We start from the raw sequence: 22888 nt of genomic DNA, 5'->3' as shown, positions 1-22888 counted from the left end.
CGCTTTTGGATGGACTCCCTTCCCAGAGGATCCAAGCCAGGGATTTGCTCCTCCCCATTCCGAAGTCTTAGAGTTGCACCCATCTTTCATAAAACCTAGCCAGCAGCCAGGCTTCCAGGTCCAGTCTCCCGAGATCCTAACCCAATCTTACGTCTCAGGACCTTCCAGTAGCCCTCACCCCTCCAATTTCCCCCCAGCCCCCACCTGGCACTGTGTTCTCTATTCTGCTGAAGTGCTTATTTTTGGCCTGGGGCCCGGTTTTATAGCCCCCACTGTGGGTCTTGGCAGGGACAGTCTGGTTCCGGGGATCCAAGCCAGGTTGGACAGCCTTCCCCACCCTGGAGAGGGGGTGCGGGGCTCCCTCTGCAGCTTCGGCCTGAAGCCTGCCCTTCACCTCACTCGGCCAGATGCCTAGGAACCCTCTGGTTCCTTGCCCTACTTCTTCAAGTCCACCAGCTGCAGTGTAGTGGCTGGGCTGTGAAATTCCGAACCGGGTTTTTGCTCTTGCCGAGAACCTAAAATTCCAATTTTTCTCTCTCCTCCCCCCCCACCCCCCTCCCCAAGCGAGACGTTCGAGGCGTTTATAGATACAACCTCCACCTAACGCTCCCCTCCCGGGTCCTGCTGTCCCGTCAGCTCCAAGCCCTTGTCCAGTTGTCCAGGATCTTCTCCTGGGGTCTTGTCCTGTCCCGCTAATTCCAGTCCAGGCTTTGCGTCCCTCCCTCGTCTTTTATTGTAGGTCTGGTCTCCCAGGGTAGCAGCCTCCTCAATGCATTCCCTTCTCGTCGCCCCTGGATCCTGAAGCCGCTTTTACCAGCCTGCTTCGTTGCAGCCAGCGCTCCGGATCCCTCCGTGCGAGAGTCCAGCCCTCCTTTTGCCCCTCCCCCTTGCACGTCTCCGCCAGAAAGATTGGGGCAGCCCATTCGGCCTCAGCCACTAAGCAGCCCCTCCAGGAGCCCCCTGCGAGCCCAGGTCTGGAGAGTCTAGGCCAGGTCTTGCTTGTTCCCACTGCATTAGGCATGACGCATTACTCCGTCTCCCGAGGATGAATCCGGCCCCAAATTTGCGTGCCCCGGGTGCATTTGGCACTGTCGCAGCTACTCCCCCCCCCTCCCCCCCGCCCATCTCTGTCTAATCCAATCCGGGTTTTGCATACCCCTTCCAGAGCTCCTCCATTTCTCCCTTCGTCTTTCCTTTACTTAACTGCCGCGAAATCCTCTCCGGGTCTTCCTTGCGCCCGCCTCCCTTCCCCCACTCCCCGTTCCGACGCAGCCACCCAGCACGTCGCCTTCCCTCTTTTCGCATTTCCAGAGGGGCTGTAGGAGGCGCAGGAAAGGAAAATCCAGTCCGGGTTTTCTGGTCGGCCCCCGGTGCGCTCGGACTGGTTGCGGCGGCCGATCCCTGGCGGCAGCTCCGGGCCGGGTTTTGCGCGCGCCCGCCGCCCCCCTCCCGGAGCGGGTGCGTCGGGGAGAGGGGCGAGCAGGCGGCTTGTCATTGCTGGTGCCCGGCGCCGGCTCGGTCCGCGCGTCCTGCGGTGCCCACGGGCCCGGCCCGGCGCCCCCCCCCTCCGGCCGCCCCGGGGGCGCGACGCCGCCGCGCCCGCCTCCAGCCGCGCCCCCCCAGCTCCGCGCCGCCCGCCCCCAACCCGAGCCCCCCGCGGCCACTGCGGGGAGCCCGAGCCGTCGGCGCGGGAGCTGTTGGCGCTGCGGCGCCTCCGCCCCGCCGTCTGCCGAGGAGGCCCCGGCGGATGGGGCCGAGCGGGCCCCTGAGCGGCGCCGCCGGGCGGCGGGGGGCTGCAGGGGCGCCCCGGCTGGCCCGTTAACCCCCCGGCCGCCGCCGCCGCCGCCGTCGTCGGAGGGGGCTGGGAAGTCGCCTGGGCGCACACGTGCCGCCTCCGTCGGGGCCGCGGAGCTGCGGGGGAGATGCGGGCCGCTGTCGGCGCCGCCTCGGGGGGCTCCGCCTCGCCCCAGCCCCCGGAGCTCTGACGCCGCCCCCGCCCCGCCGCCTCCGCCGCCTCCCTCTCCGGGAGGGGTGCAGACCCGCTAGCCCCCAGCCCCGAGCCTCTGCCGCCGCGAGGGGGCCGCCTTTGGAGCTGTATAATCCGTTTTTTTTTTTTTTAATTTTTTTTTTTTTTTTTTTTTTTTTTTTTTTTTAATTTTTGGTTAGTGGCGGCGGTGCTGGGCCGGGGGAAGGAGGGGACACGGAGGCCGCCCTCGCCCCGCCACCCCTCACCCTTTTCCCCCCCGCCCCGGTTCCGGGAGATGTGCCGGGCGGGGGGCCGGGGTTCGCTGAGCCGCAGGAGAGACGCGCAGGGCCGACCCCGGAGCGGCGCTGGACAGGTGAGTGTCTGCGGGTCCAGGGCGAGGGGGACGCCGCACCTGGGCCAGGTGTGCGGGCCGAGGCGGGTGGGGGGAGGACGGGAGCCGAGGCCTGTCCGGGCCGCGAAGGGGGAGGGGATGCTGGAGCCGCGACTCACTGCACCTGAGCCGGAGGGGAGTCGGGGGCGGCCTGCACTTCGTATCCACCGGCTTGGGGGGTCAAGAGGGGCGGCCCCCACGGAGCGCCGGGGACGCTGGGGTGCGGATGGGCGGCCGCGGGGTGCCCGGCGGGGGGAGGGGACCGCGAGTGTGCCCGCGCGTGGCTGCGTGTGCCCGCGCGCGCTCCAGCCTTTGTGGGGAAGCGGCGCGGCGGTGCCTGCGTGTCCCCGGTGCGTGTGCGCGCGGGTGCTTGGCGCCCTGTTTGTGTAGGTGTCTGGGTGTGAGCTGAGAGGGTGCGTGTGCGCGCCGCGCGCGGGCCCCGGCCCCCGGAGGAGCAGTGTCGAGGGCTGGCACCGCAGGATGCTGGGCTGGGGATTGTTTTTCTCCGGGAGGCAGACGCGGTGGATGGGGAGGGGTCCGTCTGGGTGTCCCGCCGGCCGCAGCGCGGGGGGCACCGCTGTCAGGAGGTGGGCAGCTCGGCTGCGTCTTCTCGCTCCGGCTCTCGCTGGCACCCGGTTAAGCCTGGGAAGCTGTTGGGTTTGATCCACCCGGATTCGGGCTCTGAGGGCGAGAGCCCTCCCTCTCCCCCAGGTGTTCATTGGGTCCGGCTATGGGGATTCAACTGACATCCTCTCATCGGAGGGTCCCGGGACGGGAGTCCGGACCAGAAGAGGGTGGAGAGTGCTGTGGGTGCTCGGCCTCGGCCAGAAAAATGCCCCTGCAGGCATCGCTTCAGTGAACCCCCAGCACCCCTGCGAAGACAGCACTCTGCTTGCACGGCCCCCACGCACGGCCCTGTCCCTACTCTTCCAGTCTAGGTCAGCACCCAGCCCCATCCCTGCCCAGCCCCTCACTGTACCTTCCTGGCCGTAACCACTGCCCCCCATGACCCTCCCCAGCGGTGGCAGCTGCGTGGGTGTCCAGCCGTCCCAGGCTTGAGGCAGGGCCCCCTTTCCTCCTGGCTCCTGCAGGACCCAGGGCCTGGGTTAGTCTGCCCACATCCAAACATGTGGTGTGCCTGGGGGAGCAGGGGGAGGGGTTCAAGATGGCTGCCAAGATGGCTGGTCGCCTCTCCGCCTCTCTCTGTCTGTTTCTCTTTCTCTCTCTCCCTTTTCTGCTTGCTCTGTTCCCTTGGCTGCTACAGGAGTCATCGCAGAGAAGGGGTCGGACAGTGTGGGGACAGGTGTGGGGGACTCCTAAGGATGATGTCTGCTCTAGGCCTGTTGACCTCAATGCTGTTTGCTTCTTGGGGAGAGGCTGTTGGTCTCTGTTCTTCTTTCCAGCACCCCAGGGGCCGGCATGAGCTTGTAACCTGACCCCAGACCCCATCCGTTCAGCCCAGCTCACAGCTGGGGGCTCCCTGCCCTCCACCTGCTCTTCTAGGCCTGGCACCTGAATTATTGGGATGGTGTGGTGCCCCACGGAGGGTCCCCATCTATCATCCTCTCCGTCTGCCCCATGGCCAGGGGCTCAGGACTCCCAGTGGGGCTGGGTCAGGCCCCAGCTGTGGGGGCAGGTGACTTCTCTTTCCTCCCCACTCCTCACCCACTAATGCCAAATTTATTACTTAAAAGTAGGATGAAAACAGGGAGAATAAGAGAAGGAATACAACCTTCATTATCATATCGAGAAAATTATCCGTGATTTTCCTAACTAGCAATTTGCCTGCCATGCCGTTCAGAACTGACTTGCCCATTAATTACAGAGATGAAAAATCATCTGGAAAGCGGAAAAGGGAACTAATTCGATCCCTGGCTGGCGGCAGTGGCACCCATGCAACGAGCCACATACATGTACGCTCACATGTGAGCGCCGGCCCTCCTACTGTGACGGCCACCTTCCCTCCTCTCCCTTGGTGACCTCCCGCAGGGGCTTAGCCCGCCCCATGCTCATGGTCCCTGCCCTCCAGTGCCTCACTAGGCCGTCCCTCTACAGGACGCCCACCCCAACCCCCCACTCTTGGGGAGCTGGCTTAAGGCATGATCACCCCTGCTAATGCCTGCCTTTGGGCTTGGAAGCTTCCCAGGGTTAGGGCGGGGAGACGGGGCTGGCGTACCTGGGCCATGGTGCCTGTAGGGAAGAGGTGGAAGGGAGACTCATGAAGCCCTGTGTCTATTCCCAGCGTGCCCTGGGGAGCCTAGGAGGACCCCCATCGGGTGTGTAGGGGAGGGGCTGGCGGACTCCCTGGCTGCACTGCTGCCTGCATCTAGCGGTCTGAACTCCTGGCCCCGGGGGGCTCCACCTGTGAGCCGCCTGCATCTGGGGTGTGCATCTTCCTTGCACCCCCAGGCTGGTAGGAGAGCATGAGCCCCAGTGTGGGCATCTGGTGGGGGGTGTGCTGATCCCAAGGGGCTGTGCTGCTCAGCTAGAGCAGGTACCCCTAATGCGGAAGAGGAGGAGCGGGATCCCCGCTGGCTGTGGGGAGCTGAGCTCCAGGTCTCTGCCCCCTCCTACCTCTCCAGCCAGCTGTGTGGCCAAGGACAAGGCTCCGATTTCAATGTGGGCTCCTCTCAAGGATCCGATTTCCAGCCGCCAGACACTTCCCTCTTCCAGACCCCTCTTTGTTGGGGGGGGGGGGTGTTCCCTGGGTCTGGAGTCTGGACCCGACCGCAGTGACCCTGGACGTGCCTGAGCAACCGAGCCTTCGTCCTAGGCCGGGTGTTGGCCACCCCCATCAAAGAGGAAAGCAGGGTCCCAGGACGGGAGGCTGTTGCCGAACAGAGCCACGGGCGGGGGGAGGTTCTCATCGCCCCCAGAATCCAGTCCTCTGTCAGATGTCTGTGTGTTCTGTGTGTGCGACTTGGACGGTGACCCGGCTGAGCCCGGCTGCGATCACGTGTCCAACAGGCTAGTCCGATGCTTGTAGGGGTCTCCTGTGTGCTGGAGTTTGTGAGTTTTGCAGAGCAAGTGGCCCCGTGTTTGTCTGTGGCTCCACACAGGAGCGGGGGGTCTGCATCTTATGTGGCAGGTATGTGGACACAAGGCTTCTCGGAACGAGGCTGGGGGCACCTCTTTGTGCAGTCTGTGCTGGTGATGCCATGGGGACAGTGCCCTGTCCTCGTGGAGCTCTTAGTCTGGCAACACGTAGGGATTTCAGTCAAGGGGCTTGTATTCCAGGAGTTAGGGAGAAGGTTTGTGGCAGCCCCTGTGTCCACGTAATACAGCAGGTTCCGGCACTGGGCCATCTTGGGGTTTGGCCCTGCGTGACCGTCCCCAACACCTCATCCCCTTCACTCCCTCTCTCCTCACTTCTCCACCGACATGTTAAGTACATTTCGACCCCTGGGCCTTTGCACTGGCTGTTCTTCCACCCAGGACTCTCACCCAGACATCCACAAGGCTTTTGCTTCTTCACCCGCTTCAGATGTCAGCCCCCGCCCCCGTAACCTTTACCCCGTGCAGCCTGTTTAAAATCGCAGCCTCCCACCCACCTCCTGACTTTGCCTAGCAGGGATGCCTTTTTGCACACTCTGTCATTTATTTATTTATCGTGCCTGTTTCTTCGTCGTCTGTCTCCCCAGCCGGGATCCGAGTGCTCAGGGAGTTTATCACTTGGTTTGCTTTTGGATCCAAGGTGTCGAGACTCATACCTGGCCCACAGTAGGTGTTCAAGAAATCTTACCTAAGTGAATGGGAGGGGGCCTGTCAAAGGACGGGAGTCCTCCGGCTGTGTATAGTGAGGGCTCCCCATCCACCCCGCCCCTTTGGGGGGACTGAGGGCCGCCGCTAGGGGCCTGACCGGGCCATCTCTGCACCTGTTCCCCGTGCCCACCTGTGAGCCCACCTGTGCCCACCAGCTCTCTCTGAGCTGGCCTCATGGGTGCTCCAGTGTGTGAGGGTATCTGTATGGAACTGTGCACGCTATGGGGTGGAGAGCCTGAGGTGGGAAATGTGGGGGCCCTCTGTTCGGCGGGGGGATTGGAAACCCAGGGTCAGGGCCCAAGCAGCCCCTCCTGGTGGGGCACTGACCCAGCCTCTCTGTCTCATGGGATGCGCCCCTCACCCTTGTTTCCAGTCTGCATTGGCCCTGGGGAAATAGCCCAGAAGAAGCCCCTGCCTCCCCACCCCCAACTCCAAAATTTGGGGAAGATTAAAACTCTAATAAATAGATGCTGAGGCTAAAAATAGCCCTGCCCCCCCCCAAAGCTAAAAATAGTCAGGGTCCCTCCCTCAAGGCTAAAAATACCCAGGAAGTCAGGAACGGGCAAGCCAGGGAGCCAAGCGGGAGCTCCTGTCCGGCCCCTGGAGAGGTGGCGCAGGCAGGCGAGGGGGTCTCCGAGCCATGGCGGTCCTGGGTTGGGGCCGGGTCATTCTCTATGGGGGCTGCCCTGTGGATCACAGGACTGCGGCCAGCATCCCCGCCCTGCACCCTCCAGATACTGGTAGTATCCCCTCCGCCCCCGACTGAGACCCCAGACATTGCCAAACAGCCTGGGACAGAGAACAGACTTGTGCCTCGTTGGGAACTACTGCTCAGGACCAGGGTCAGCACGGTTTCTCTGTGAAGAGCCAGATAGTAAGTTCGGGAGACTTACAGGTCGCCCACCTGTTCTTCTCATACTCTGCCTCTGCCTCCTCTCGAAAACCTTTTGTTTATTTTTTTTTAACGTTTGTTTTAAATGTTTATTTTTGAGAGAGAGAGAGAGAGAGAGAGAGAACATGTGTGGGTGGGGGAGGAGCGGGGTGGGGGGGAACAGAGGATCCGAAGTGGGCTCTGCCCAGATAGCAGAGAGCCCGATGTGGGGCTTGAACCGACAAACCGTGAGATCATGACCTGAGCCGAAGTCCGACGCTTAACTGACTGAGCCACCCAGGCGCCCCTCTTCACAACGTTTAAAGTGTGGCAAGGCCACTCTTACTCCACCGGCTGTGCAAAAACAGGGAGTGACTGGGCCATCGGTGGTCAGCTCCTGCCCTAGAGTACCCCACAGTTGCCCTTGGTGGTGGAAGCCGGGGCACCTGTGGGTGTACCCTCCTCAGCAGAGGAGAGCCCCCTTTGGGGCGCACTTGTGCACTTAAGTACACAGCAAGTCTGATACAGTCTGTCCCTGTTGCCTCCCTGCCCTCGTCTCTTCCCACTCCCCCATGCTCCCTCCACTGGTCACAATGGCTTCCTCACTTGTCCTCAAACGAGCACTGGCCAGCCCCAGGACCTTTGCACAGGCTGTGCTCCCTGACAGGAACTCTTTTCCTTGGACACCTGTACGGCTCCTCCCTGAACCTTTGTGGGGCTTTGCTGCAGTGTCTGGGCTTTCTACATCACTCTATTATAAGTTGTACATACTACCCACTCCCCACTGCCTTCTGCCACACACACACACACACACACACACACACACACCAGAGCCCCTGTTCCTCCACGATACTGGTACATCATGGGACGGACTCCTTTAGTGCTCTTTGTGTCTGGCTTCTCCACAGATGTCTGTCCAGCACCTAGATGAGTGCCTGGTACAGAGGTGCCCTACAGAGGATGCGTGCGATCGTCATATATTACTCCTAAGCCCCGTAGCCACTGCGGGAGGCTTCCATCCCATTTCTGTGGGGGAGAGGCAGAATTCCGAGGAAGAACACATAGCCTGAGGTGGGCAGAGCTGGGATTTGAACCTAGGACCCTGGGACTCTTCCCTCTTGCCCTGCTAGGCATCATCTCCCCCTCTCTCTGGTCTCTGTACCGCCCCACCCCTGCCCCTTCACTGCCAGCATCCGGAGGCCCAGAGACTCCTGCGGCTTTCTACCCTGCGCCTTGGGCCCTGGCTCCTCTGACCGTTTTCAGCTGTGTTCTGTCATGCCCCGGGTGCAAGGCTCTGGTTTGGGAGGGGAACACCATGAGGTGGAAAGAGACCACAGGCCACCAAGGTACCAGCCTCCCATGGTAAGGAGCCTGGAGGAGGCACCTGATGAGTCTATCAGTCAGGGAAGGCTTCCTGGGGGAGGGAGCCTCCCAGCTGCAGCCTGGAGGGGGAAGGAGGGATACAGTGGAGGGGAGAGAGAGCGTGTGAGGAGAGGCCTGCCCTGGGGTCAGAAAGAAGGTGGTGGCTCCACGGGGAAAAGGTAAGATGTTTTCTGGCCAGGTGTGTAGAGAGGAGGCTGGAGGCCGGTCTTGGGGGCAGAAGGATTGAGTTTGTGCCATGGGGCTGGGAAGGCCTATGGAGGGGTCAGGGCCCGCCGGACAGGATGGGAATACTCAGCATGAGTTCTTCCTGGTTCCTGCGTGGGAGAGAACTACAGAGGGTAAGAAGAGAGGCCGGGAAGCCAGCAGGAACAGGAGGCTACTGCGGGCTCTCAAAGTGCAGGCTCCGGAAGGGGCCTTGAGACATCAGGGCTGGTGCAGAGGGTTTGAGACCAGAGTTGACAGGGTTTTGTGGGTGACTGGTAGGAGGGTGGAGGAAAGGAAGCGTGGGGTAAACTCCAGGTTCCTGGCTTTGACGGCTGAGTGGACAGGGAGAAAAGAAGGGGGTGGGGATGGGGAGCCCCCACTGCTCTCAGCAGCCCCCCCCGCCCCGGCAGTCTAATCTCCCTTGGCAACAGAAGGGAGTCTGTGAACTTCCGAGTCAGGCCATGTCCCTGCTCTGCTCGGAACCTTCCTTGGCTCCCACCTCACTTGGAGAAAAAGCCTGTGTCCTACCCCTTGACTCACACCTACTAGCCCTGTCCCGTAACCTCCCCTAGCCCTCAACCTCTTCCCACTCTCCCCCTGCTCGCTGGGCCACAGCCACACGCCGGCAGATTGCTACCTCCGAGCCTTTGCACGTGCGGTTCTCTCTGCCCGAGATCTTTCCCCAGGTCCCTGGGTGGCTCACCTCCTTGACACTTCTGTTAAAATGTCTCCTTCCGGGAGAGGTGTTCCCTGAGCACCCCATTTACACTTGTCCCCACAGATACACCCCCACACTCTCCCTCCCCTTCAGGCCTGTTTTCCTCCAAAGTACTTGTGACCCAGTGGGAACTAGGTGACTGTCCACTGGATGGATAACCTCTTCTCTGGACCTGTTTTTGTCTTTGTTCATTAAACAAATTAAGTACTTGTTCTTGCCCAGGGCTGGGCATGCAACGGAGAGCCAGAATGACCCGCGATGGAACTTTCCCTGAGGAGTCCCCAGCTGGTGGGAAAGACAGACATTCAACAGCAGAGCCCAAGTCCAGTCAGGGAAGCAAAGCGTGGAGGCCCAGTGTGCTGTGAGCGGGGCTATAGACCGACGCAGGCCATCCTTTTGAAGGAAGAGTGGGGCAGGGGCAGGGGCCCTGGTACTGTGTGTATGGGGTAGGGGGAGAGGGGAGAGGTGTGGGGGGGGGGGCACTTTGGGAGGCTGGAGCAGAGAAGGGAGTGAGAAGGTGGCAGGAGACCGGAGCCTGAGATGCCATGCTAGGCCACCTGAGACAATAGGGAGCCATGGAGGGTTGTAGGCTGGGAGGGATATGATTGGGTTTTTATTTTGCAAAGATCACTTGGGCTGGGTGGAGAGTGGATGGGGTGGGAATGGCAGATAGATGGGGGAGACCGGGGAGGAGGCCCTGGGGGCAAGGGCTTCTTCGAATGGTCCCCACCCCTCTGTGGTCCAGGCCACTGGGCAACCAGAGTGACCTTTTATTTAGTTATTTAGTTATTTTTTTAATGTTTTTATTCATTTTTGAGACAGAGAGAGACAGAGCATGAGCAGGGGAGGGGCAGAGAGAGAGGGAGACACAGAATCTGAAGCAGGATCCAGGCTCTGAGCCGTCAGCACAGAGCCCGACGCGGGGCTCGACCCCACAGACCATGAGATCATGACCTGAGCTGAAGTCAGACGCCCAACCGACTGAGCCACCCAGGTGCCCCCAGAGTGACCTTTTAAAACTGACAAGACAGACAAAGCCCACCCTGTGGCACTGACATCTAGTGGGAGAAAAATAATAAGCAGATAAATCAAATGCGCGGCTGGCGTGCTGGTGATGGATGCTGTGGAGAGAAAAGCCAGAATAGGAGGTAGGAGCACTGGGGCCAGCGGGGCCTCCCTGAGCAGGCAGCAGTGAAACAAAGACCTCTAGGCCAGGTAGAAGCCGTGCAGGTATCTGGGGAAGAGGGAACAACCCGTGCAAAGGTCCTGAGGTGGGACCACGCCTGATATTCTCCTCCAGAAAATGGGGGCTGAGCGAGCAAGGAGAGCGGAAGGAGGTGAGGGCAGGGGTGGGATAGAGCGTGCAGGGCCTTGTGGGCCCCAGGGAAGGACATGGGCTTTTGTTCCCAGCGAGGTGGGAGTCCTAGAGGGTTCTGAGCAGAGGAGTGTGCCCGACTCAGGTGCTCACGGGCACCCTCTGGCCACTGTGGGAGGAACAGGCTGTGGGCAGCGATGGCCCGAGACCTGAGAGGCTGAGGCAGGGCTGCCCAGGGGACAGGTGATGGGGCTGGACCAGTGAGGGCCGAGGAGTGGGAAGAGAGCAGATTCTGCAGGAGGGACTGCGGGAGCTGCTGGGGTTGGAAGTGGGGTGAGAAGAGGAGAGGGGTCTGGGATGAGCACCCGGGAGGCCTGGGCTGCCCTCTGGGGAGACGGTGAGATACGGGGCCGGGGTGGACCCTGCCCTCTCTGAGCCCGCAGCGTCCTGCCCAGGGGAGGGCTGTGTGCTCAGCGCTGTCTGGGTACTCGCTCCACCTCTGCAAGGTGGAGCTGTTAGTCCTGAGTTGAGACGGGAAATGGGCTCTCAGAGGCAAAGAGCTGAGCCTGAGTCCACACCAGATTCAGACCCTGGAGCCTGGCCCTTGTACCTTCCCCTGGGGGCCTGCTGCTGCTTTACGCTGCCAGGCCTGAGGGCTTCCTGGAGGAGGCAGGTCTGTGGAGCTGGGCTCTCAGGCTGCTGGGTTTGGGGCGAGAGGCAGGAGATTCCTGTGGAGGGGCAGGGCCACGAGGGGCCCTGAGCTCCTCACCTCCCTGCTTGGTGTCCCCCCAGGCATTCAGACTCCCACCTACTCGAGGAGAGGGTTGCCATGGCAACTGCACTCTAGGGCAGACTAGAGGCGCCCCCTCTTCTCCAGCAGCTGGTTCTCCTCCTGTCACCCTCCCCTGCCCCGTTTCAGGGCACCCGAGGACAGAGCCTGGGCCGTGTCACCCACTCTCAGGACCCCCGCCGCACCCCTCCCCCTCGATTCAACCCTGACGTGGGGCTCAGGAGCAAACAGGCAGGTGTGGGACTGGTGCACTGCCCACATGACCTGGGGGTTGGACATGCCTGGGGTCTGGTCCACCTTGCGGCGTGAGGGCAGCAAGCCCTGTGTCCCACGCATTGAAGTAGGGTCACCCAAGTCTGCGGAGGCTTGAGGTGGGGACAGACGCAGCTGCAGGCTCATCTGGCCCCGTGGGTGCAGCACATCTGGGTGTGCCCAGCTCTGGGGGTGCCGTCACACAGAAGCGGTGGGTCCCGGAGAAGGGGGCTGTCCCGGCCACCACCGTCTCCCCAGCCGAACCTCGGGGGCCAGCCTGCCTGGGTTCAGAGTCCCTTGAGCAGTGGGTTGCCCCTGGGACCTCACTTTCCCCATCTGTACCATGCGGGTGTGTGCCTCCCCCACCCGCCCTCCCCGTGTACTAAGCTCTCGAAAGGACCAAACGCACCGTGTGTATACGGTGCCTGGGATGGGGCACAGAGGTGTCAGCTGCTGTCCCTGGCGTCACAGGAGGGTCTGGGACTGGCGATCCCAGAGTTTGTGCCAGGCTCTCTGAGGCTGTGCGACTCAGCCCTGCCCCCGTCTCTGTCCCCCACCCGCCCCCATGTGTCCTGACCCCCCGGGGGTGCATCTGCCAGAGCTGCCGTGACCGACCGAGTACCCCGACCGACCGAGTACTCCAGACTGGCAGGCTTTCACCACGGAAACTTATTATCCAAGTGCCGGAGGCCAGACGTCCAAGGTCAAAGTATGGGCTTGGTGGGTTCCTTGTGGAAGCTCTGAGGGAGCGTCTGTTCCGTGCCTCTCCCGTGGCTTCTGGGGGTTCTCCGGCACGCCTTGGCGATCATCCTGATCCCTGCCTCTGTCCTCCCCTGCTGTATGCCACCCGTCTGCATCTACGTCTCAATATCCCCTTTTCCATAAAGACACCAGCCATGCTGGGTGAAGGCTCACCCTATCGACCTCATTTTAACTTGATTACCTGTTATTTATTTACTTATTTACTTTTATATTTTTTTTTTCATTTTTTTAACGTGTATTTATTTTTGAGACAGAGACAGAGCATGAACAGGGGAGGGTCAGAGAGAGAGGGAGACACAGAATCCGAAACAGGCTCCAGGCTCTGAGCTGTCAGCACAGAGCCCGACGCGGGGCTCAAACTCATGGACCGCGAGATCGTGACCTGAGCCGGAGCCGGCCGCTCAACCAACTGAGCCACCCAGGCGCCCCTATATTTATTTTTGAGAGAGAGAGAGAGTGGGCGAGGGGCAGAAAAAGAGGGAGACACAGAATCCAAAGCAGGTTCCGGGCTCTGAGCCATCAGCACAGAGCCCAACGCGGGGCTCGAACTCACAGACTATGAGATCATGACCTGAGCCGAAGTCGGATGCTTAACCGGCTGTGCCACCAGGCACCCCAACTTGATTACCTTTTAAAAGACCAAGTCAGGTCCCATTCTGAGGTGCTGGGGGATAGGATTCCAACATACCTTTTTCTTGCTGGTGGGGGGCGGGCAGTTCATAACATCGCCCTCCGAAGGCCCCAGGGATGTTCAGGCTCAGGCCTCCTGGGACATGGCTCCCCCCTCCCCACGTCTGGCCTTGCCTCCCCGCTTAGGTGGGCGCCGGGTGGCAGGCCGAGCTGCCCAGGCCGGGTGGGCACACAGGCCAGGAAGGGAGGGCAGGGGACAGTAGTCACAGTGCCTGGCTCCTCCTACTCCAGCCCTGAGCTGGGGCCCGTTCTGGGAGTGCCTGGGCTTTCTGGGGAGTGGCCTTCAGGGAGTGGGGGGCAGCCTGAAGGGAACGCTCTGTGTGGCCCTCAGGCAATGGTGCCCAGGCCCCCAGGTCACAAGCCCCCACCTCTGTCCCCTGGCATTCGTCGGGTAAGTATCTGCGTGAGGACCTACTGTGTGTCTCCGTGCCGGAGGTGGCCTGGGGAGCTTGCACTTTCCTGGGGGTGTGAAGGAAACCCACGAGGAGACAAGCGAGGTCTTGAGGCAGTGACGCGATCAGTGGCGACGGTAGTGACAGCTGCTGCAGGGGACGCTCCGCAGTCACTGTGTGCCAGCCACGGCCCCAAGTGTCTCACACGCATGAACTCTTCCTGCCAACGCGGCTGCCCTGGGCGGTTTCCCTGTCTCACCCAGAGGACCTTACGGGATGGCGGGGGCGGGGGGGGGGGGTGCTGGGCGGCCAGGCACCAAGTGCACACAGACCGAACGGACTGGAGGCCCACCTGCCTCTCCGAGGAGGGCACATCTGAACTGCGATCTAAGGGACACAGGCCGGGGCCCCCTGGTGGGATTCTGCGTTGTCTCAGGGATCGTGGAGCGGGAGACATTGTCAAGAGTGACAAGATGTCTGTAAAAGGGAAAGGACCCCTCTCTGGGACTCATAGAGGCTCAGTCGGTTTGGCTCCAGTCGTGATCTCACTGTTTCGTGAGTTCAAGCCCTGTGTCAGCCTCCCTGTTGTCCGCGCAGAGCCTGTTTGGATCCTCTCTCTCTCTCTCTCTCTCTGCTCCCCTCACCTGTTGGTGCTCTTTCTCTCTCTCTCAAAAATAAACAAACATTTTTAAAAAAGAGACCCCTCTCTGGAAACAACCCAGGCATCCCCAAACAAGATGTGGTCCATCCTCATAATGGAATATTATTCAGCCCCAAAGAGGGATGAGGGGCTGACACAGGCTACTGTGTGGATGAGCCTGAGGGACACCATGCTGAGTGACACAAGTTAGCCACAGGGGGATACATCCTGTGCGATTCCTCTCAGATGAGGTCCCCAGAGGAGTCAGTCGTAGAGGTAGAATTGTCGTCGCCAGGGGCGGGGGCTAGCAGTGACCCCTAACGAGGACAGAGTCTCTGTTTGGGGTGATGACAGGGTTTTGGAAATAGACCATGGTGGCACAGCACTGAGAATGTAATTAACGCCATTGAATTATACACGTAAAAGCGGTTAAAATGACACATTTTATGTTACATGTCTGTTACACTGTAATTTTTTAAAGGCCCCTCTGGCTGCCGGTGGGGAGCCCAGAGTGTGGGAGCCAGAGGGGTTGGAGGCTGCTAGGGGGAGGCCAGGGCTGTCCGGAGAGCGGCTGCTGGGGTGTCCTAACTCCTGAACTGGATGTCAGGGTGAAGGAAAGAGGAACCAAGGATTTTGACTCCCTGGGTTTCAGCCCAGGGACCCGGGGGGATGGTGGGACCATGGACTAATATGGGGGGTGGGGTTGTTTTGGTCTGGTCAGGCTGGGAGACCCGAGGGAGGTGTAGACGGTGAGGAGAGAAGCAGAGCTGGTGCTCCAGTGTGGCAGTCTTGGGGGAGGCTAGTTGAGTCCCCCAAGGAGTGTGGATGGGGGAGAGGCCTGGGGACCCCACCTGGGATTCCAGCGCCTGGGTCCTGGGTGCAGCCCTTGGGGGTGGGAGCCACCTTGCTCAGATGCATGCCCCCTGTGTTCTGATACTGCTGTGCTGTGGACAGCACCCTTTGATGGGTCCCAGGCTGGCCTGTCCCATGCATAGACTGTTGTCCTGACCAGAACCCCTCAGACGGAAGCGGGGTGGGGGAGGGGACAGCTGGCTCAGGTTCGCACCACTCGTGAATGGCAGAGTTGGATCCAGACCTAGGTGGGTTGGCTGTCCACCCCCCCCCCCCCCCCGGAGCCTGGCGTCCGGCAGCCTTTCCAGTATTAACCAGCCGCTAACTAGTTTAAGTCCCTCAGGGAGAACCAGGGAGGGAAGTGTCCATTGGGGTCAGAGTTTCTCCTGAGCCTGATCATGGCTAGGAGATGGGGGGGGGGGGGGTGGGTAATGAGGAAGCCCCTGCTGCCCACAATGTAACATAAAACACTGTGAGGGGGCGCTTGGGTGGCTCCGTTGGTTAAGTGTCCAACTTCAGCTCAGGTCATGATCTCACAGTTCGTGGGTTCGAGCCCCGCGTCGGGCTCTGTGCTGACAACCCAGAGCCTGGAGCCTGCTTTGGATTCTGTGTCTCCCTCTCTCTCTGTTCCTCCCCCACTCACACGCTGTCTCTCTCTCTCTCTCAAAAGTAAAGATTAAAAAAAAAATTTTTTTTAATAAAATAAAATGCTGTGAAATGAACCCAAAGTGCACAGGCCCTGTCCGGTCGGGGTTGTGGGGTGAGGCAGTAGAGGGGAGACTTCCTGAAGGCTGGGGACAGGGAGGGCGCAGGTATGGAGGGCTGTGCTGTGAAATTACTGCCCATTTCGCGAGAGGAGTCTGAGGCCCAGAAGGGGCCGTCCTGCCCGTGAGCGCGCCGCCCTGACCTTTATAATTCTTGAGAACCTGTGCCCTCAAGGAGCTTCTGGTCTAGTAGGGAAGGTTGACAGCAGACCTGCCAGCGTAAAAAGGTAATTTTGGGTGTGGTCGAAAGCTGTACGTCAAAAACAGGGCAGAAGGATGGCAAGTGGGAGCAGCAGGAACGTTTGGGGAGGTCGGGGTGGGTTGTTCTGCCCGCGTGGCCTTGGAGTTGAGCTCTGAGCCGAGAAAAGCCATAGCAGGTGTATGGGGAACCGGGGAGAGCGTTCCAGGCAGAGAGTGGGGGGCGGGAGCTAGAGCATTCTAGGAACTGGAGGGGGCGGGTTGCAGAGCAGGGTGACGCCAGATCGCCAGTGGCCTCTAGGCCCTGCTGAGGAACGCAAGCCCCAGTGGAGAGCGGAGGGGAGGGTTAACAGGCAGATCACGTCATTCAGGGATCCCTTAGCCCTGAGTGGAGGGCAGGCGTGGAGGCGGATGGCGGCTTGGTCCCGGACGGTGGCACCGGGGGCCGCAAGTGGGCAGGTTGGTGAGGTGCTTTGGAGGCAGAGTTCTAGGGACTTGCCGATGGAGCTTATGAAGGGGAGGGCTGGGGAGGGGTGAGGAATCGAGGTGGATTCCTAAGTTTGGGGTCTGAGATGCAACAAATGCTCATCGCTGTGTGCCATGCCTGTTCCAGAAGCCGGGGCTAGGGCTGAGCAAAACAACCCAGTGTCCCTTGTCTGTGCAGGAGCTCTACCATACAGGAAGTAAATAGTTACATTTGAACAAAAGCCTAAAGGAGGTGAGAGGGAGCAGCCTTGTGGGTAACTGGTGGGCAGTCTAAGATACATGTGGAGGAACTGACAAGCGCAAAGGCCCTGGGGCAGGGCTTGGTGTGCTCAGGGAATAGCTGGAGGCAGGAGTGGCCTGAGCAGAAATGGGGTCAGGGAGCTAACTGGGCTGGTGGATAGGCTTTCACTTGGTGGGGGGAGAGACAGTAGTTGGGGCTCTGTTGAGAGATTCCAAACCGAAAATGAGAGCCATGGTAGGTATCAGTTGGTCGATGGCATTGAAAGTGTGGGACAGATTGGGGATGACAGTGTGGGAGAAGACTGAGTGGGTGTTCACACACTGGAGAGCCAGTTAAAACATGGGGTGCTGGCCCTCCCCCGAGAATGAGTGTTTCTAGAAGTTCCTGGCCAGGCTGGCGCCCCTGGGCCAGGGCCGCCCTTGAGAACCATGGTGTAGATAGAGCAAAGGGCCAAGAGTAGAGATCTGGGTTTGCAGCTCTGAGAGCATCCAGGGGAGACCGAGGTGGCAAGAGGGAGGAGCAGCCGAGAGGGGAAGGAGTGGGTCAGAACCAAGCCCTGTGCCCAGGGACGGGCAGATGGGTGGGAGGATTGCAGGGAAGGGCACGCGATGCCAGCTCCCCCCTTCCTGGCTCCCCAGGGGGCTGCACACGCCTCCCTACCTCCCCCCCACCCCACCCCACCGCCTGTCTCCAACTAACCTCGAGGGTCCCCCAGAGGGGAAAAAGGGGACTCAGTTGTCCCTGGTCCCGATCTGTGGCGCCAGCCAGCTGGATTCTAATTAGCTACCAGAGCGGGAGAGACAGGAAGCAAGGGCTGGGGGCGGGGCCTGGACTCCTGCCCAAGACTGGGAGGCTAGTGAAGCAAGTCAAAGCCAGGATGCCTGGGTACCCGGCCCCTGCCCCCATGCTGTGCCGGGTGGGGAAGCTAGGTGGGGGAGACAAGAGGGCAGGGTTGGGGGTTAGGGATGGAGAAGAAGCTTCCAGAAGGTCTTTATCCCCCTTGACATCCCAGTGAGCCGCCCTGGCTACCTGAGGGGCACTGTCAGACCACGGGAGGTTCGTCCAGGAGGTTCCCTTTGGTTCAAGGTGCCCAGATGGGCGGGTCTGGCTGCCGGGGGTGGGGGTGAGGGTGGGCAGTGGAGTTAGTGTAAGCCAGAGGTTCCGGGGGGCCGGTCAGCCTCTGGCCCAAGGGTGCGGCTTCAGTCAGGCACAGCTGGCTCGAGAGAGGTCCCTTGACCGGCCCGTCTGGGGACTCTGGGGTGGAAGGCCTCGGCCACCGGCAAGGAGAGGGGACCAGCCCAAACGCACCTCCTCCTGCGTCTGCTGGGGCCTCGCTCCCGCCTCACTCTCCCTCTTCTCCCCAGGCTGGTGGGCCAGGCCGTGGTGCCCACCTGCTGATGCGGGGCAAGGCCCCCCGCACAGGACACTGAGAGCCCCGGACCCGCCCCTGGCCGCCGCCATGGCCCGCCTGGCCGCTGTGCTGTGGAGTCTCTGCATCACCGCCGTCCTGGTCACCTCGGCCACCCAAGGTAGGTGCTGCTGGGGCTGGGGAGGGGCCAGCCTCCGGAATGCAGCTGGGCGGGCAGATGACAAGGTGCAGGACCTCCCAGCCACTTGGTAAAGCACCGCAGTCCCCACCTCGCTCCAGACCTCGGCGGAACGAAGCCGGAGGAGGACTTGGTAATTGCACCCCCTGGCACTGCGGAGGGCTCCCCGGACCAGCCCCTCACCCCCAAAGCCCGGGGAAGCCGGGGGTCCTAGAACCTGGGACGCGGGCTGTGGCCTCCTGGGACCGGGACGGGCCTTCCTGGTGAACCGCTACTCCTCTGTCTTGCGTGTGTGGCTTTCTCTGTGATTACATCTCGGAGGCCCTCACTGGGAAGAAGGCTTAATTAAAGCATGCCCGCTGACGTTTATTTAAAAACAACTAATTACCCGGCTCGGCCCTATGCTGGCCCCAGGATCCTGCACATGCGACAATTAGTGCCCCGAGCCCGCCCGCCCATCTTCACCAATTACTCAATTATGGTCCCCGTGGCAGGCCTAGGCGGGGGCAAGGGCAGGGCAAGGGGAAAGGCAGAAAGCAGGGGCCCGCTGGCCTTGTCCCTAGCCCGGGGGCCTGCCCCCAGCCGGCACCCCCTCAGCGCTGTCTGGAGAGCACCGTTGGCACACTTTGTGCCCCAGGGTCCCCTCCTGGAGCCCAATACTCCAGAAAGCCACAAAGGTGGAGGGGGCCTTACTCAGCCAGGCCCCAGGCCAGCTGGCACCCTCTGCTCCCCTGATGCCCACGTTCTCTGCCCGTCCGGGTCCTGCCCCACAGCCCCAGCTGGGCCGGGAGGGGCCGCTCCCACCCCCAGACCCATCTGAGGCAGCCTCCACCCCCGGCCTCCCTCCCGGGCCCGGGGAGGACTAAAATTAGCTGTGAAAGCAGATGGTGCTAGAGGAACACATGTGATACTTTCCCCCGAGTGAGACTCAACTCACCCCAAAAAACCCCGGGGGCCTAGCCGCCATCCCCCTCGGGCCTCCCACCCGACGCTGGAAGGACAGGTCTCTGAAAGGCACTGCCGCCCTCGTGCACCGGTACTTCTCCTGACCCACAAGCCACAGTCCCCACATCGGGCCCGTGGGTCACTCCGCGCATCCACGCCTCCCTCCAGCCCCTGGCGAGGCCTGGCGGAGCCCAGCGTCTGAGTAGGTGGCTGCCCCGGCAGGTGTCGGCCACGCGGAGCCCACTCTGTCCCGCAGAGTCTGGCTGCTTCGGTAATCCCACCGGTGGTGGGACTCAGCACCCGCCGCCTCGCCACATGCCGCTTGCCCTTGTCGCAGCCCCTCAGCGGTGCCTTGAGGTGGGAGCAGCGGCTCCTCGGAGAAGGATCTGGGGCCACGGAGGTGGTCCGTTACTGGGCCAGGCCGTCAGCCGGGGATTTAAACCCCCTGGGTCCTCACACGGCACAGGATGGGCAAGGACGTGTGACAGTGCGACCCCACGGGGAGCTGACCCTCCCCACACGGCACCGCGCTCAGTGCTTCCTTCAGGAACATTCTCTAGTGCACCGAGTCCTCGAAGTACATTCCTGGGCTGTTAGTGCCGATCTTACAGGTCGGAACTTGAGGCCCGAGGAGGCTAAAGCTGTGGCTGTCCGAACTGAGCACGCGTCGGAACCGCTGGTGGGCACACAGGTCCGAGGCTCCTGGTATCACCCCCGAGATCCTGATACAGCAGGCCTGGGGGTGGGGTGGGGGGGCAGAATCTGCCTTCTTAAGCAGCCACCACGGGACGTCGGTGCCACTGACCCCCAGGCCATGCCGTGAGAGGCTCTGGCCCATCAGCCGAGAAGTGGCAAAGCCAGGCTCTGCGGTGTCCTCCCTAACAGGAGAGCACTTCCTCCCACGCCATCTCTCCTGCTTGCGTGGGGCGGTGCGAGGTTAGGGGAGCGCCCAAGACCTCCCTCACTTCCGACTCCAACTGCAAGTTCGGGAGTTCCTTAGACCACCCTCAGACATGATGATTCACTAGAAGCGTATTCCAGAATGCTGTCGTGCTCATGGTGACAGCTTCTTACAGCCGACGGATGCAGAGGAAATCCGCCAAGGGAAGCGGTGTGTGGGGCAGCGTCCGGGAAGTTTCCGTGCCCAGGGCTCGCGGTTCGCCCCCTCCCCACGGAGTGGTCACACGTGCTGTGCGACAACACGCATGGTGCCCTGCCAACGTGGGACGCTCCCCGAGCCCCGCTGTCCAGAGCCTTCACTGGGGCTCAGTCATATAGATGCGGGAGACCCCCCGCAGCACTGGCCTCAGTCTCCTGCCCTTCCAGAGGTACACTGACACCCCAAGACTCCCACCCTAGATCACGTCCTTACTATGCTCTTTTGCTAGGCCTGCTGTAACAACGTACTGCAGACTTGGTGGCTTGAAACAGCAGAAGTTTATTGTCTTGCAGTTTCTAGAGGCTTTAAGTTCAAGATCAAGTTGTCAGGGGGCTGGCTCCTTCCAAGGGTCGTGAGGGAAGGAGCTGTTCCCGCTCTTTCCTGGGCTCGTGGCTGGCTGTCTTCCCTCTGTCTCTGTGTCCACATTTCCCCTCTTTATAAAGACAGTGGTCATACTGGGGCAGGGCCTACCTTAACAGGCTCAGCTCATCTTAACTTGATGGCCTGTTTCAAATTTGGTCACATCCTGAGGTACGAGGGATGAGGACGGGAGGACACAACTCAGCCCAAAACAGTGCAGACTGTCTGACCTGGCCCGAGGCCCCCAGGTCAACAAAGACACTCATCGGGCGGGACACTCCGGGTGCTTGGAGGCACTTCCCCGGGAGCCGAGGGCAGAGGCCTCACTGCGCGGCTGGGCACGTTGGGAAGCCCGTTTTGCAGATGAAAGAACTGGGGTTCCTGGATGCAGCCCAAGCTGGAGGTGGGACCTCCTCAGCAGGGTCTTCCCTCCCCGTAGGCCTGAGCCGGGCTGGGCTCCCGTTCGGGCTGATGCGCCGGGAGCTGGCGTGCGAAGGCTATCCCATCGAGCTGCGGTGCCCAGGCAGCGACGTCATCATGGTGGAGAACGCCAACTATGGGCGCACAGACGACAAGATCTGTGACGCCGACCCTTTCCAGATGGAGAACGTGCAATGCTACCTGCCTGATGCCTTCAAGATCATGTCACAGAGGTGAGAGGCCCCGGCCCCACCGGGCTCCTGGGAGGAGGGGTGGGGACAGTCCCCGGGGTCCCTGGATAAACACCCCCCTGGTCAGGGCGCCCTGTCCACGCCTTCAGTCCTCCTTCCGTGCCTACTAGGTGCCAGGTCCCGTGCAAACAGCCGGTAAGACCCGGCCCGTCTTCCCCACCAGCCTCCAGAAGCCCATCCCGAGACTAGTCGGGGGGGAAGGGGCAGTCTTGCAGTGTAAACGCAAGAGCAGGACAGGGTGAAGGTGTCACAGGCTCCGAGGGAGAGCCCAGAGGCCACTCAGGCTTCCCCAAGGAGGTGAAGCCTGAACACAGATGACAGAAGTATACGTGAGTGTAAGAGAAAGCGAGTGCTTGAGTGTGCAAGGCTGTGTGTGAGTGTGACAGGTCTGCCAAAGCCTTCCTCACACCTGCTGCAGAAGTCCAGTTAGAGCTGGTCGGCTCCTGCTTCAAACCACGCCCACACTTGACCATTGCTTCCGTGGCCACAGCTCCCCCTGGGGTTGCCCTGTCTCGCCCGCTACCGTCTGTTTCCCCCGCCCGCCCCGCAGCAGCCAGAGGGTACCTGTGAGCACCCACCTCACTCAGAGCGAAAGCCTGTCTTCCCCGAGGCCCACGAGGCCCTGCACTCTGTGCCTTGTGCCCCTCTCCCGGCCCTCCCCCTCTCCACGCTCCCCCTCGCTGCCCTGCCTGCTCCTGACATACATCAGGCATCGTCTGCCACGGGCCTCCTCTGGGTCTTGGCACTGGCTGTTCCCCCTGCCGGGAATGCTGTTCCCTGACACCCGCACGGCTCCTCCCTCCCCTCCTCCGTAGATTTTCTCACCTAATGCTCCTCTTGGTGAGGCCCGTTTGACCACCCTAAGATCACTGCCCCCACCCCACTTCCTAGCTCCTTCCCTGCTTTATCTTCTAGCCCTGACCTCTAGCCACAGTTCTGTAGAACAGAATAGTTCCCTCTGTTATTGTGTTCGTTTTGTCTTTGCCCCATGGGGACAGGGCGTTGTGTCTGTCACTGCTGTCCCCAGCCAGATACAGAGGCATTCACTGAGTTTTTGCTAAAGGCCCGAGAGGGCATAAGGTTCACTCCAGGATCCAGAGCACAGAACTGAAGAAGGGGAGGAGGGCTGGGGCCAGCTCGGCAGCCTCTTGAATGTTGGCAGAAGATTCTAGAATAAGTCATGGGGCAGGGTCACTGAGAGCCTCCAGAGGCTTTTGGGCAGGGCGTGGGCACGGGCAGGTGGCTCTGACCGGTGGGCCAGGCTGGAGCCACCTCGTTCCCTCCCTCCCACCTTTTCTCTCTCAAACGTGCACCCCCTCCAGCGGTCCTGCCCCCCCTTCCCTCTCTGACACCCTGCATGGTGTCAACCTTGGCTTAGACTACGCCCCATCCTCCTTGGGGATCCCTTTCCTCCCACCTCCCGCCTCCAAGTTTCTCACTGCCCACTTCGGTCGTTCAGCGCTGGCCTCGGCGTCTGCGGTGTTCTCCCCGGCCCGGTTCCGGTGTCCGCGGGTTCTCACTTCCAAAAG

General features: G+C 61.3%; 1 protein-coding gene across 6 annotated transcripts in view; it reads left to right on the top strand.

The window, feature by feature from the left end:
• The first annotated feature begins 2191 nt into the window (after positions 1-2191).
• The window catches only part of ADGRL1 (adhesion G protein-coupled receptor L1), a 42770-nt gene continuing 22073 nt past the window's right edge, over positions 2192-22888 (top strand). For 3 of the 6 annotated variants that reach the window (XM_045492237.1, XM_045492232.1, XM_045492233.1), the window contains exons 1-2: positions 18042-18206; positions 21128-21341. In XM_045492237.1, coding sequence (XP_045348193.1) covers positions 18137-18206; positions 21128-21341 — 284 coding nt within the window. In that variant the 5' untranslated portion in view covers positions 18042-18136. Of the gene's footprint in view, positions 2340-18041; positions 18207-21127; positions 21342-22888 lie in introns of those variants that run through there. The other 3 variants (XM_045492236.1, XM_045492235.1, XM_045492234.1) reach the window with 2 other exon arrangements.

Source organism: Leopardus geoffroyi, chromosome A2, assembly GCF_018350155.1.
Source record: "Leopardus geoffroyi isolate Oge1 chromosome A2, O.geoffroyi_Oge1_pat1.0, whole genome shotgun sequence".
Classification (NCBI taxonomy): domain Eukaryota; kingdom Metazoa; phylum Chordata; class Mammalia; order Carnivora; family Felidae; genus Leopardus; species Leopardus geoffroyi.
This window is presented reverse-complemented; position numbering and strand designations above follow the sequence as displayed.